The sequence below is a fragment of the Corvus hawaiiensis genome, chromosome 2 (genome assembly GCF_020740725.1).
Source record: "Corvus hawaiiensis isolate bCorHaw1 chromosome 2, bCorHaw1.pri.cur, whole genome shotgun sequence".
NCBI classification, from domain to species: domain Eukaryota; kingdom Metazoa; phylum Chordata; class Aves; order Passeriformes; family Corvidae; genus Corvus; species Corvus hawaiiensis.
In genome coordinates, this window is record NC_063214.1 from 90443955 (window position 1) to 90459542 (window position 15588).

The 15588-nt window shown below is 43.1% G+C and overlaps 2 protein-coding genes across 2 annotated transcripts in view; one reads left to right on the plus strand and one right to left on the minus strand.

Annotated features, from left to right (window-relative positions):
- Nucleotides 1–15588, minus strand: part of GABRA5 (gamma-aminobutyric acid type A receptor subunit alpha5) — a 57019-nt gene that overhangs the window by 34006 nt on the left and 7425 nt on the right. Inside the window, exons 4-6 of the mRNA XM_048324999.1 lie at nucleotides 13296–13417; nucleotides 11392–11459; nucleotides 11060–11280 (exon numbers count right to left, since the gene is read on the minus strand). Coding sequence (XP_048180956.1) covers nucleotides 11060–11280; nucleotides 11392–11459; nucleotides 13296–13417 — 411 coding nt within the window. The remainder of the gene's footprint in view (nucleotides 1–11059; nucleotides 11281–11391; nucleotides 11460–13295; nucleotides 13418–15588) is intronic.
- The window catches only part of GABRB3 (gamma-aminobutyric acid type A receptor subunit beta3), a 203487-nt gene that overhangs the window by 25989 nt on the left and 161910 nt on the right, over nucleotides 1–15588 (plus strand). The window lies entirely within an intron of this gene.

A 15588-nucleotide genomic window follows, 5' to 3' on the forward strand; every position in this document is an offset into this window, starting at 1 on the left:
CAAATATCCATCGAAGAAAAGCACAATTCAAGCAGCAAGACTTGTTCACTTCAGAAAGTCACCTTCAACCACTTCCACTGGGGAATTAAGCATGACAATGCTTTCAAGAGATTGCTCCTTTATAGCAAGCAGGAAAAGCAGGAGGTGTTAAAGTCAAGATGTGGCAAGGAAATAAATTCAGATATTAGGGAGGCAGACATTTGCAGTAAGTGTGCTTCACGGTAAGGTGAGAAACCCTCAGCAGAAGTCCCCAAAACCAAAGACACCCTGTTCTGCAAGACCCTGTTTTAGGGCGCTGCAGAGACCCCCCCAGCTGTTCCCGTGATCGCCTCAATGCAAGGAGCATCTGCTCCTACTTGTGGGAAAAGAGGGGGGACTGAGCATCTTTCTCCTACCCTGTAAGTGCAGAAAACACTTTCTGATGTATTAGCTGTGGCTGCCAGGCAGGAGGTGAGGGCAGTCACCTGCCCGAGGAGCCCACAGACAGCTGCAAAACTTGCTTTTACTTATCAGCTACTAACTTTAATATGAAAACAAATTAAAACAGAGAGCTCTAGAATGAGAGGGGAGCAGAAAGGCAGATTCACCAGTAGCTTTTGGGAGAACTTAATTCAAGATAAATGTTGAATAATAAGAGTTACAAGCGAAAGGGACACAGGGAAACTTTTGTTGGCACTAAGGTGCTGTGGCCAGAGAGATAAAAAGCTTTTCTGCCTATTTGCTCTAATCCCCAAACCAGCTCCATCTTCTTAGTTATTTATTTCTGTGCACTACCCTTACCCCTGCTTAAAGGGAGCATTTAAATACTGTGCTTTGACCCCACTTGTGTTGGCAACCAATACCTCCTGTGGGGCTTAGGTGAGCCCAAGTGCCCTTCCCAGCATGAGACCAGCCATTTTCCTTAATAAAAGGCAAAATATTTGCTTGAAACTCATCTTAAACTTACCTCAACCTATCTCCCCAACATGCCAAAAAAGAGTTAAGTGGATCCAGCCTTTAGCCAGGCTATATCCCACTCCAGTGGACTTGTTGACTCCCTGAGAAGGTCAGGGTTGGGCCAGATCCTTTTCAGGAGCCAACTCCAGGAGAAGCTTCCCTGGGTATCTGCTCCAGCACGACCTCGGCAGAACGATTTGAGCCCTTGTGGTACCTCCAGCATGCACGCTGACACACATGGGGTCAGGAGAATTACAGAGTTGATGGTTTGGGTTGTTTTTTTCAAACTGTGAACACATGGTTAGGTTTGTGAAATTACTCATTTGACCTTGACTGATGACACAACTATTCAGCTGTTCTCCCACTGTGATGTCTTGGGAACACTTCAATAACCAAACTTTTACTTCTTTCAAAGGGCTTTAAACCAAGACTTGTTTCAGGCCCCAGCACAGTAAGTGTATAGTCCAGGGAACTGATGTCTCCCTGTGCTCCTTAAGTAAATATAACGTGCCAATATAAGCATATATAATACATTGCATATATATATATATGCATATGTAAGCATATGTATACACACACAGAGACAGACATATATATATATGAAGACCTTTCTTGGTTCTGAAGCACTTGCTATACAGTGCTAACAAACCCTATTGGTGGTAGTGGGTTACAGAACACCATAGAGAAGTATTAGAATGGGGACAGATGTTCACTCATGGTAACACAATGGCTGTAAGAGTCACCCTGACACCTGCCCCTGGCTGGATGATTGTCTGCAGCCTGGCTCAGGGAGAGAGAAGTAGTTATTCTTAGTAACTCAAACACTTCTTTGCTCATGAATTTCCAACACTCTGTTGAAAAAAGGCCAAAATACAGATTCAGGGCCTTGATCTGCATGTCCACATGGGATGTGAAGACAGTTCACCACCGCTTCCTACTTACAAACACTCATTTCTTTGAAATACGCCATATAAAGTGAACAGAGAACAGAAAGTAAAGCTAAGACTAGAGTGAGGTGGTCTGCAGAAATTTCTGTCTTAGCCCATTTTTCCTTCATAACCACTCTGCCAAGAACACTACCATGTCCTGACTTTCCTGTGATGCTGAGATGTGCTATCTTTATTGGACACTGAAATGTCCTTTAAAATGCTACAGGGAAGGGCCTATGGAAGACTAAGAGCTCCAGTTGTTGATGCTTCTCGGAGCTGTGAATACATAATTTAGATGCATGGCGTACTTGACAGCAAAACTCTCATTTTAAGCAACTAAAATCCTCAGCATAGCTTCTGCTGAAGTGTGAAACAAGACTTTATTCGCCTAGATTAATTGTGCTGAACTAAGTTTTTGTGAGATGATCTGAGGTGGACAGAATTGATCTCGAAAGCTGTGCCTCTACTGGAATGACCTCCCTGCATGTGGAGTACCTTGACATACCCAATGCATACTCTTAGACAGGGGCAGGGGAGGTGTTCCGCCTCCAGACACAGGAAAACCAGAAAAAGGCAGTGAAATAACCAATGGGACACACAAATTATATGATACGGATTTGGGAGGTTACAGAAAGAATCGCAAAGCAGACGTTTATAGTAGAGGTAATACCTTTCATTCCACAGTACTTATTTTAAGTGCATAAAACCAATGGATGAAGCAGTGAGTTTATGCTTATCCAACCTTGCCATGAAAGTTATCTAATGAAGTCTATAAGCAAGATAGAACTTGCTCGAAAAAGCTCTGGTTTTTTATCAGACTAACTGGTGCAGTAAAAACCCCAACCTTTTTGACAGACAATTCATTCTTTAGGTTCTCTTCCTATAAGGTTTACTTTCCTAAAGAAACTTTAGATTAAAATGGCTATGCAGATCTGAATGCTCTAGCACAGTATCACACCCATCTACTGGACAGTTTCACTTAAAAAAACTCTCCAAGCTTTCTCTTCTTTATGGTCCCTTATCCATGATGAATTCTCTTTTGGCACCCCATAAGGAAGGCTTCCAAACTCCTCCTCTGCAGAAGCTTCCTTTTTTAGTGAATTCTAGAATTAAAATCTGAAAATCTAACTAGCTCCAGCAATGCTGAGAAGCTGATGCAGTTGTTGATGCAGGTAAAATGAGAAAAAACATCTCAACCAGCCCACACTTCATTTTGCCATGCCACACATTCCCTGAGTCTGCACGTGCTAGACATTTTGACTATACTCTCCTTATCCACGTAGCTTTTTGATAGCATGTTCAACGAGGAGCTAACTGCAGTAAGTACAGTCATTCTTGAAGTGCTGTGTAAGACTGAACTATGAGCTTCTTTTTGGCTCTCAAGAGAGGTCAGTCCCAGTTACTGGCAGAACCAGCCAGCAACAGCAATACCTGGTGCCAGTCAACTGCATATCTGATCTTTGCTTTCAGTGGAAGAAAACCCAAGTACAGGAGAAAGAAGGGAGCACAGGAAGCACCCTAAATGATGAAGGCTAAGGACTGTGATGGACACAGTGCAGTCATCCTCCAATTTTGATATCACCTGCCAGGCAATTTGATCAGCACAGATTTTCTGATTCTGAAAAACAAAAAGGACTTTTGTTTTTCCATTTCTGCCTATCAGTATGGGATGTGTTCCTCTGTGGATGAAGGCTACCTCACTGCTCAGACATCCTCTTGCTTTCTCCCAGTTCACACACCCTTTATATTTGTCTGGACAGGCACAAACTACATGAAGTGTTTTCTACTGAGAAAAATTAGCTGGATTTAGGAAGTAAGGGAGGATGAAGAGGAGAAGCAGACACCAGATGGGCAGTACCAGCCCATTTGGGCTCTCTCACATCTAGACTGGGATGCACAGACATGGCAGGGTAGGTAGGAAGTTTTATGATCTGGCAACCCGAAATATAGACCTGAAATCTTTGGTTATTTTCCACAGTTCAGACCCAGAGCTCAAAAAGACCACAGTTTCCTTTCAACCACTTGCATTTAACTCCAGCCTCCTCTTAGCCGTCTCAGATCCACCCCCAAGGTCACTTCTCATCATAATCTCCCGCCTTTTGTGTAACATTAATGCTCCCCACACTTCTGCAAAAGAGGGAAGCAGCAAGTGATTGGGATGAGAGGGTCCTTCACGGGGAAGCGTGCACATCCCTATGCGTATGTACCTTATCTGTACCTGAAGAAGGTTGTTTAGCCATCCAAGGAGGATATTATTATCTGGGCGGTTTTGCCTTGCTTCTGAAATGCTACATGCTCCTGATCAATACAGCCATGAAGGGCCAGGTAAAGGGTCAGACTTTGGGTGTTTACTGCTCCAGGAAAAGAGCCCTATGATTCCTGAGCTGTTTAACACCATAAATAGCCATAGAACAGGCCTCAATTTACCATCTGTTTGCTACTTATACCACTGCCAGTGCTAGCATCTGCTACAGCATAATCACCTGTTTGTTACAGTTCAACCTCAGAGGAAGAAAGGTTCAATCTCCTAGTGACATTTGTTTCTTGAGCTCCTCCTAAGGTGCATTATATTCCCTCTTACACCCACCTCGACAAAAGCAGAGAACTGCACCCAATTTATGTGTGTTCAGATGTGCTATGCTTGCACAACCTGGGGCTTTCTGTTACACAGAGAGAAAACTGTGCAAATCCTCCACAAAATAGTTACAGGACCAGCTGCGGGCCAGAACATCCCATAGCTTTAGGTTGCTGGCACACTACCCATTTCCAGGCTACATGAGTCTGGAGGTGGGAAACACCAAAGGAAATAACTAAGTAAGATGGGACTCCTGTGATACAACAAAGATATCAGTTATGCTGTACTCCTTTGTCTGCTACTGTGAGAAAAAACCAACAAAGACCCCCTAAAATGTGAGTGGAGAGAAATAATTTTTCACTTCACTATTAAACTAGACATCTGAAATAATGTAGACTTCTAACTCTAAGAAATTCTCTCTCCCACATTGGGAGCAAATCTGAGCCAAGAGGCTTGGCTGCAGTCACCAACACTACAGATGAACAGAATTAGGTGAATCTCACCCACCCTGCCTGGTGCATTACACCACAGTGTATTTTAGACTACTCAGTGGCAGTTAGATGTTTCAGCACAAATATAATGTACTTCAGAGGATGGTATTTCTGATTAGGCAGATGACGATTTTAATTTCTGTCTAAGTGAAATGACCAGGGAGTCCACTGTAATGTTATCCTCCCCTGATAATAAAAAAAGACAGCAGAACCATAACAATTCTTCAGCATCTACCAGGTACTTTCAAAGCCCCCAGATTCAGAAGCAGATTGGGCAAGGACAGAGTCACCAAAGCAGCTGTGCTTTCCCTGGGTGCTTGGGGGGCACCTATCAGAGCACTGCCTCCCTCTAGGTTCTGTTCAGTCACCACATCCAGGCATACCAACCCTGTTGATTCATGCCTCTAGAGCATGAACACAAAGGGAAACACAAAGGAATCTGTCAGAAAATGTGCCAGCTAACCCCAAAAGGAAGTTGGGTCTGCCTCTGAGCTCAGAACAGACCTGGAACTAAAGTTGGACCTTTTGTAGCTCCTCAAAGTCCAAGCAAGCATCCCCCTCATCCAAGGACAGGCTGGTTCTGGTTTGGGTTTCGCCTTTTAATCAATTTTGCCCTTGCTGTGAGAGTTCCCATCTCTGTGATGGAGATCTCTGCGGGGCTCTGCCCACTTTTATTACCAGCAGAATAGGCCATTGTCACACACTCTACATAGGGACTATATTTGCACAGATCATAATTGCCTGTTTTGAATGTATTACACCACAGTCTCCTCTGATGCCTTTCTGTCCCCGTGGGTAATTCCTGCCCTGGATTTTTCAAAACAACAAATCTTGGTTCCTTGAAGGACAACTTTTGAGAAATGGGGCAATGTGCAACAAAAACAGAGTGATGGTAACCAAGAAACTTCATGTTTAAACAAGAATCCTGCTGCTATCCTCTGGGAAGGGCCCTTCACTTCATATATCCCGATGTTTTCTTGCTCTGTCAACATCTGAATTGATGAAAAGCAGCTGAGAGTCCTTGCCACCATGGCAGTTTTTCATCACTCTGCAAGACTCCGCCCAATGTAAAGAAATTAATTTTTTTTTTCTTCCAGCTTCAGGCAGTTTGAAGCTTGAATACAAAAGAAAATGCAGCAAATCTAACACAGGGAAAGGAAATGCGTATTTGTATGTCTTCATAGCTTCTAATTAGTTTTGTAAGATTTATACAATGCCTAAAAAGCATTGACAGATCCCTTTCTGTAAATATAAATGGATGTATAAACAAAATCTTTCCTGTGAAATAAGAAATAAAGCATTCAAATTGAACAGAAATTCTCCCATCTAGGCATCTGGCTGATGGAAAACTAAGGATTCATTTTAAATCATAGACTTGCTGGTCACTTGTTGCTCAGGGGCACACTAGCAAACCTACATCTGGCAAAGCCAGAGCTTGAGAACCCACACATTTCTCATAGAATAATTTTCCCTTAAAAACCAAACAAAAAACCAACCAAACAAAACCTGGCTTTCCCATTAGAAGTCTTGAAAGCAGCACCTTCTTCTAGTCAACCGGTTTTATGATCAATAGCTCTACAGCATAAAATATTTCAGTTGCTAATCCAAGTCCTTCATAGAAGAGCAGACTCTGTGCTAACAAGCACCCAGGACATGTGTTCACTTGCACATACAATTTTAACACTGAGTGCTAACGTAAGAATCAATATTTTCAGCCTAGGTAAGCCTGTGTGTGTGCACTACAGCAGAGCAAGCAGCGTGATTATGCTGCCATCAAGTGGACACACATTGCTGAATTGTAAATATCTTTCTGGAGCTGTAAAGAGAACAGTATCTCAGGGCTGTACTAAAAATTTTGGAGTTTTTTAACACCATGCTGAAAAATGTCTGCATTCTCCAGCTGGTAAATTATTCATATGCAAATAATATATATTTTACTGTAAACTCTCCCAGGTTCTCTGGCAACCTTCAGTCATCATAATAATATGGGAAAAATCTGTTTGTGCACTCCTCAGATATATGACTATGCCTTTTTTAAAATCCCAGATTATATCAGATGCGTGGAAGCCCCAGTGGTAAAAAAAGGAGGTTGGTGTCCTTTCAAATTAACAGTGAGAATGGGGCTCTAAGGAGTGCCCTTGTGACGGCACAAGAAAGAATTTTCGCTATCTGCAAAACGATACAAAACCATTAAAAAATGCCTAAAAGCCAGCGGTGAAAAATTAATTCATGGTCCAAAGGTTTAGCTCTAGTTAGCATGCTCTACTTCATACAATTTTTGGCTTCTTCACAGCATTTTTTTGGCATTCTACTGCAAAGTTTATCAAAGCTTCTGCCTTTACAGCCAATTCGCATGGAGCAAAAAAAAATGCAGCTCACTGAAACATGATGGTTCTCTTCTTAGCCTGAAAATGTTGCTTAAATCACTGTTCCAATTTTTCGGAATAGCTTCATGGAAAAAAAGAATTTTGTACTTTTTACAGTAATTATTTCTCAGATAAGATAAAATAAATATATTTTAAGTTTTTAAAAGGAAAGAATCTAATTTTTTCCTCCATTCACAAAGATACTTTTAATATATATTAGCGAAATATGAAGTATATTTTCCAGCGTTTTTAATACCAGTGCTCTTACTGAAAAAAAAAAAAAAAAAAAAGTAAAAAATTTTAAAGTGCAGCTACGGACAATACTCCCCTCTAGGGGCAGAAATGGAATTTGCAGCATTTCATTCAGCAGCGCTTCATTTGTAAATCACATTAGAGAAGTAAAACTAATAGGTCCTCCCAAGTGAAAGACAACCAGAATTATTAATTCATTCCCCACAGAGAACACTGCTGTCTGTGAAATCTGTCTAGAGGACATGTTGTGTTCCTATATTCACGCTGAAGGGCTTTAATGCCACACATATACAGAAGCTCATTTATCAGATTTCCCTAGCAACACACATCAACTTCTGACCCAGACAACGTATCATCAAATGCAATATGCGAGGAGTACATTTTTCTTTCTAAGTAAACACGTGTGTCATGGAAACATATGTCCTGACAAGTGCTAAAGCTGGAAGTTTGCTCAGCTGATCATACTTGGTATATTTGGAAGTGAAATAGGATGGAAGGTCAGCATCGGCTCGGCTGCTTTCCTCCCCTTCATTCAGGCAGCCAGATGCAAGGTTGCAAAAGCAATTCAGGCATCTCTGTCAATGACAGAGGGTCCAATCCTCCCCACACAGAATACTCCTACGTACAGTCTGGGAAGCTCGCAATTCCTCCTTGGAAACGAGGAGAATGCAGAGCTAACAGAGGGTTGTCTACACATCCCCAGATCCTGAGAACTGAGTAAGCCTGATGGGAGCTACAGGAACTGGGGCTCAAGCCTCAGTTGAAACTCAGTACCTTCACAACACACTACCACGGAGACAAGCAGCTCTCCCCCAGAAAAGCCCAGCGCTGTCTATCTTCTCAAGGAAAGCCACCCTAGGTAACTCTGCTGGCTGTTACTTTTGTTAGGACACTCAAGGAAGCTGAAGGGGCTGGCTGCTTGTCACAGTCACCTCTGAACAGGTTGGGATGGGATCCTCAAGCCACCCTGCAGCGCAGCATGGCTCTGCTTCTAAAGGAGCACAGCTCCAGGCATGTTACAAAAGCAGGCTCCTGACTCATGTTTAATCAGAATAGCATAGACACTTTAAAGTTATTACTTGCAATAGTGGAAAGCAAGCTGATTTAAAATCTTTGCACTCTATTTCTTATCACATATACAGTGGTAAGTAGAAATTTTATTTCCACAGACAATATTCTAACAAAAAAATAGTTATGTTGCATGTTTTTTTCAAGTTACAAAAGCATTCTGTTTCTTTCTGTAGTCTACTAAATCATCAATCCCAAAAAATCAGGGGAAAAAGGAGCTGAGTGGGATGATGAGAAAGCCTGTGTCAAATCTATATCTTTCTCCAGCTGCATATGCTGAGCTTTTCCTCAGTAGGGTACCTGTGGCACCTGACAATACTGTGTCATTTTTACCAGAGAGGCACCAGGACAGACTAACTCAGGTTCAGTGATGAGCTCGCCTAGGTCTACTTCACCCGGGTCTCACTCTGCCAGCTGTTGTGGCTTAGCTCCTCACCTCATCAATCAGGACTTCATTTCTTTACCACTGCAAAAACCAGTGCTTGCACAGAAATTGTGCAATCTGCCCCACGACGTAATGTTTTGTTCCAGGCTGAATGTGAGTCTGATCTGGGCTTCACTTACACAAGTAATTTACACAGATAATTGGGAATTGCCACTACAGCAATCTCTGGAGTGGTACTTAGGTAGTCCATGCAGCAGTGAGACTGACTTTAAGGCTGGCATTACTAACTTTTTTGTGAAAAGAAATTTCTCTGATAGCTATTTGGACTTTTAAGTGTGTCCATGTATCCTCACATTTTTTGGTTTATTATTGCCGTGATCACTAATTTGGTGATCACATAAGATCACCAAAGTAAGAGTAAGAACAGCAACACACATAGTAGAAGAGAAAATTAGGATGTTAGGATGTTTTTCTCTTCTTTTAAACATGACTTGTATCATGTCTAAGTCTTTTTAGTGCTAATGCAGTTACAATTGGGGTGGCCTAAAGCTGTAAGGAAATACGTAAGGATACCTTTTTCTTCCAGAGGAAGGGATTTAAGACTAAGGCCAAAAAAATAAAACATGTCTAAAACACCTGAAATAAAACCTGGGAAGCTCCAGGTCCCTGTGTACAGAAGCATAACCCTCCTGAGCCTCAACAAGTCTTAACCACTGGGCCTTTGAGCGAGCTTGGGACTCGCCCTCCCAGCATGCAGGACTGTGTGGCCCCACAGCAGGACGCAGCACTGGCCAGAGCTCAGCTTCCCACACGTGGTTGCGGGTTGCCTGATGAAAACCCAGTCATCTCAGTGCCCAACTTCAGGCTCCTGAGCACTTTGCTGGGGCTCGGGCACCACTCTGGGCTTGTGTATGGAAAACTCAGAATAACCCTTTGTTGCTCAGTAGGTTTTTCCTTTTATCTCTTCCTTAAGTTGTCCATGTGACTATGGTCTTGGAGAAAACCCTGTTGAAGATTGTTGGGGTCCCTCCCCCGCCGTGTAGCCCTGGGAGAGGGGCCCTGAGGGCATAGACACGGGGCTTCCCTGTCCCTGCTCAGCCTCGTTCCCATTGGTTGGTTTGTGTTCCCTGCGCGGGCAGAAGGACCCTTGGTCCCGTGACTGGAACAGTTCCTCGGCAGAGCCCCGGCCATGCGGCTGGAGAAATAAACATCTCTGAAACAGCTATCAAGAATCTGTCTGTCCATATATATTTCCTTTCCACGGGACTCCTGGTTTGATATATGCGTGTTGCAGGATCCCCACTGCAACAGAAGATAGACAGCAGTCTTAATTATTACAGGCTAATTACCTTTAATGAGCAAATTGCCATACACTGATGTGAGATTTGTCCTGAAAAGAATTTCAGACACCTAAAATCATCAATATTATATCTTCTATGTTATGCAATGATGATGCTTGGCAGTATACTCAAATCAGATGAGGACTACAACTCTGAAGATCCAAGACATCAATTTGCTTCTCTGTAATACAATGTCCCAGCTTTGTTTGCAGGACTGTACTTGCTAAAGCAGCTTCACAGTGCTGCTTGCTTATGTCATTTATCCCTATGATCATTTGCCTTTTAGCACTATTACTCAAAATAATAAAAAAAATAATATAACAAAAGCTCCAAGGGTTCAAGATGTACTGCCCCAGAACAAAGTCTCAGTTTCTGATCTTGGATACTGTTCTCCTGCAGTCTGCACTAGAGCTGCAAATACAAACAGTAAGAGAGAACAGATCGTCATAAAAAAGCTGAACTGAATCATCAAATCTGTTGAGAATATGCTTTCCATTTAATCAAAAGAAATATTTAAGCACTAGCAGTATTCAGAAGCTACAAATTAATTTGTACTGGTAGGCAGCAATTATGTTTTCCATTTTTCTTGATATTCACATAAATATGTGTGAAAGATTGGTTCCCTGTCTCTACTAGGAGGGGAGAAAGTGATGCTCCCCACAAGTAATTGTAGTTATCTGGGACTCAGCATCAAAAGAAATCAATCCTGGCTATTACCTCATGGTATACAGGAGAGTGCCATCATCCTCCAGGCGCAGAAGTTTGTTTGGGGTTGTCATGTTGTGAGCAATAGACTTCTTGCCATTGTGGAAAAAAGTGTCTGGAGTCCAAATCTTGCTGGCGAGCAAGTTGTTAAGAGGGAGGCGTTGCATAGGTCCTTTGAATCGCAGCCTTTCATCTTTCCAGCTTTGTCGGAAAAAAACATCAATGGTGTATTCCTGGCACAAAGAAACACTCAAGGTATTGCAGGATCTGAATAGAAACCATGGTTCCAAAAATGACTTTAGCAAAGTAAATACAACAGAGTTGGCAGACGCGTGCTAACTTACCATTTCAGTGTCTGACACAGGACCAAAACTGGTAACATAGATGTCTGTTTTCACCTGAGTTATTCTCTCTGTAATAAACACAGGTTCCACATCAGTAATTGCTTTAAAATGCAAATACATACTCGCGATGCATTTTTCTATTAATTCCTGAATCACTCAAAGATCCCCAAACGATTGAAATTAAGGGGATGCTTGAGGAGGCATTTAATCCCAGATCAAATGCAGTTGTTGACCTTTGGGAGTCCAGGCTCCGTTCTTACAATCAGAAAGAAACCCGCCCTTCAAGGGTGTGTTTCCTCTGACTGACAGGTTTTGATCAGTTTTTGATCAGAAACACAGAATGGTTTGGGTTGGAAGGCACCTTAAAGGTCATCTCGTTCCAACCCACTGCCATGGGCAGGGATGCCTTCAACTAGATCAGGTTGCTCAAAGGCCCATTCAACCTGAACACTTGAACCTTGAACACTTGCCTTGAACACTTCCAGGGATGGGGTCCCCACAGCCTCTCTGAGAAACCTGTTCCAGTGCCCCACCACCCTCAACGTAAAGAATTTCTTCCTAATACCTAATCTAAATCTACCCTCTTCCAGTTTAAAACCATTACCCCTCATCTTATCACTGCACTCCCTGATAAAGGGTCCCTCCCCTTCTTTCCTTGAAGCACTTTTAGGCAATGGAAGGTTTCTATAAGGTCTCCCCAGAGCTTTCTCTTCTCCAGGCTAAAGAACCCCAACTCTCTCGTCATATCTTCACAGGACAGGTACTCCAGCCTTCTCATTATCTTGGTAGCCTCCTGTGGACTCGCTCCAAGAGGTTCATGCCCTTCTTATGCTGGGGTTCCAGAGCTGGACACAGTACTCACAAAAGCAGATGGGAAGAATCTCCAGCCTCAACCTGCTGGCCACCCTTTTGATGCATCCCAGGATGCACTCGGCTTTCTGGGTCATCAGTGCACATTACCAGCACTTGCGCAATACCTACCACAGGATTAGATGAAGTGTATCTTGGAAGGACCTACTCCCCCCTGCTGGCTTGGGTGATCTGCCTGATTTCAGACATCAGAGATGTCCGAAGTTAGGTAAAATTATTTCTACCCTCAAGTCTCTAAGTCCTTCTGGCATCTTTTCAAATCCAGGTCTAATTTAATTTAAGGGCAGAAATTTCAGAAGTTCGTTATGTAAGATGAAAGCATCGAGCCCTATTTTCAAGCATCTCTGTGTAAAGTGAGAGGAGAAGGAGAGAAAGGGATGAAAGCAATGTGTTGGTCTCACAAGAGGAAGGGGTGGGGGTAGCCAGATTAAAAAAGGCCAGGAAGAAACATAACAGATGGTTTACACATGGGTAGAAAATGAGAGAAATCTGGGGGAAAGAGAGCTGAAGGAGGGCTCAACAAGGTTAGGATGGCAACCACTATTCACATGTTACAGTTTTAAAATAGCTGCTGTAGAGGTTATCAAAAAGACGTATCAATAGAAATTTGCTGTACTTGTCTAAATGTGGATGGTTTGGAGATCTGTTTTTAAAAGAGATACGCATTACCAACATAATTTTATACAGGCTGACCAGTACGGGAACCTTGCAGGAACCTGCTAGCATAATGTCTTGCTCACCTTAGGAAGTACCAGAAAAAAGAACCCAAACTGTATCCAATTACAGAAAAAAATGTATCACAGATGCTCTCCTAACCCAACCTCAGATGACCTGAGTGACTGAAACAACACGAGTTTCAGTAATTTCTTCTTGTGCCCCATTTGCTAGGAGACAAATCTACTTTCCGGACTTAGTTTAGTTAATCAAACACAAGTCCCTTGTCAAGGCCAAGAGCAGGTACCCACTTGAGAGGGCATCACGTAGACGACAGTCCCATCTAGAGGGGGAGTGGCCGAGCCAAAGCATCATCCTACCTCCCAGTCCTGGGCGCAGTCTGTTGTCGTAGCCGTCCAGCAGACCATCCAAGATCCTGGTGAATATAGTGATGTTGTCATTGGCGTCCTCTTTTACTGATGGTGTTGGCGTTTGTGAGAAGCTGTTTTATGCAAACAGAAGGAAACATGTCAGAAGTCATGCTGGTTTCAAGGGGCTTCAGTCTCAAGGGAACTTTGTGGTGGAGCCTCCAAGCCTCTGTCCTCTCCTGCTGCTCCTGAATAGCACAGGGAGCTGCAGCCATTTATTTCATCATTACTGTAAACTCGTAAATAGTTCTCCCTGGAGGAGGACCCAAAGAAGGACCCATGCCACTGAGGTAAAACCCTGGGATGCAGGATCAGGGGACACCTGAGTCCTTTGATCTCTGTCTATAATGCACAGGTAGATCCCTGTCCCCTGTGCTACCCCGTCCTACATCAACCCCACCACCTCCCCAGTGCTGGCAGGGCTCCATCCATGGCAGGGAGCAAGGTCAGCTCACAGCGCTCACAAAAACTGTTATTGGTTTTCCCCAGGTTAGCTCTCCATTCTTTGGGAACTCTATCAGCTGGCAGGGGAGCTGCATGAGCAGCATAAGTTTGCCTGGGGATGCACCTTCACCTCTGCCTGAAGGTGCTGTTCAATCCTTAAATGCCAAACAGCTTCTAATTTTCAAAGTTTCTGTAATTTATTGCCAGAACAAAGGATGAACTCTAACCTTATTTGAGGATAACAAACTCCCACTACATTCAAAAATCCCACTGGGGTATCACTGGGGTATCTGAAAAACATACTGCTGTACAGAAAACACGGTTCTTCACTCCTCCTCTCTCTTTTGCATAATTTAGTTCTCCCTTGTAGTATGCAAATAACAGCAATGTGTAGTGGGCCTCATTCCATATCTTTTGGGCCAGATCTGTTTTTATTCTGAACTCTTTTTTATTTCATCATTTTATCCATGGCTCAGACCTAGGAAGCTGCTCACAGCACAGCTAACGACTTGCATTTTTAAATCTGTTTGATTTTCATTTAAAGATGCTTAAGAGAATCCCCTGCTTAATGCCTTTGCTTACCTAAAGAATAGACATGGGAGATTATCCATAAGCATGCTTCACCTGCAGCAAGCAATGAGCATCTCTTAAGACAGCTCACACTAGGTGCTTATTCAAGATTCAGCCTCTGCTGAGATCACCAGCAAATGCTCCAGCTGTGACAGGACACACCGCCCCACTAGGAACTGTACCCTGCCTCATGCACCCTGCCAGCAGGCAGGAATAGCTTACACTCACCAACCTGAACTCCATGGGAGACAGTCATCCAGAGATAAAAAACCAAATAAGTAAAGAGAATCCATGTTTATTTACTACCAGTCCCCAGGGAAATAAATCAGTAAATAAATAGAGAAGCTCAGAGTATCTCTCCGAACAGCTTTCCTTGCAGAATGCTTGTAACATATGAGTTTGCCTCACCTAACAGAATAGCATTCGTAGAAAGAAAGACAAAGGGACCTCAAACTGGTTTTATCTGCATAAGGTTTCCACTAATGAGACTTCACTGACACCCCTGTAATGCATCTGGAAGTTTTAGTGACACCAGACCTAGCCCAGAACAAGCTGCTCTCAGCCATGTATCCCCTCACAGACCCCCACTGGGACCCCCAGTCCTGTGCTCGGTCCCCTTACAGTTTGTATGCTTCTGCTGAAAAAGGAAAGGACTGCAAAGCCTGTCAGGACATGGGAGTAAGGCCGGGTGGAGGGAGCATGGGTCTGATTCCCTGAAACACAAAAGCCCATGAAAATGCCTGGCTGGAGAGGTTTCCTATGGCCTAAGTGCAGTTGGCACTGCTGCAACCCTCAGCAAGCTCCACACTGCAGAGCCCAAGGCCACCAAGGATCTCCCTTCGCTGCAGGTGGAGGCATAGCCACAAATCTCGCCTATTTTTCATCTCCATGGTCAAAAGACCAAATTAATTCTGTTTTCTGTGCTGTGACCACAACCTCTAGTGAGCAACAGAGGCAGACAAGGTTGCGGACATGTTTGACTATAATGAAAGACAGTTAATCCAGCAGATGTAAACGGATTACAGAAACATTAGACATATTTTCAGGCTGGACCATTCCAGAAGAAAGACTGTACACTCTTTTGTCAATTGTAATTTAAGGGATTCACCATTTAAAAGTGACTATTCACAGGCAGCACCCTAACAAACACAAAACAGGAGACAGAGACTTTCTTACATATAGCAACCACAACTAATGCTTTGATAAAATCCTAGTATAAAGCATGAAAATC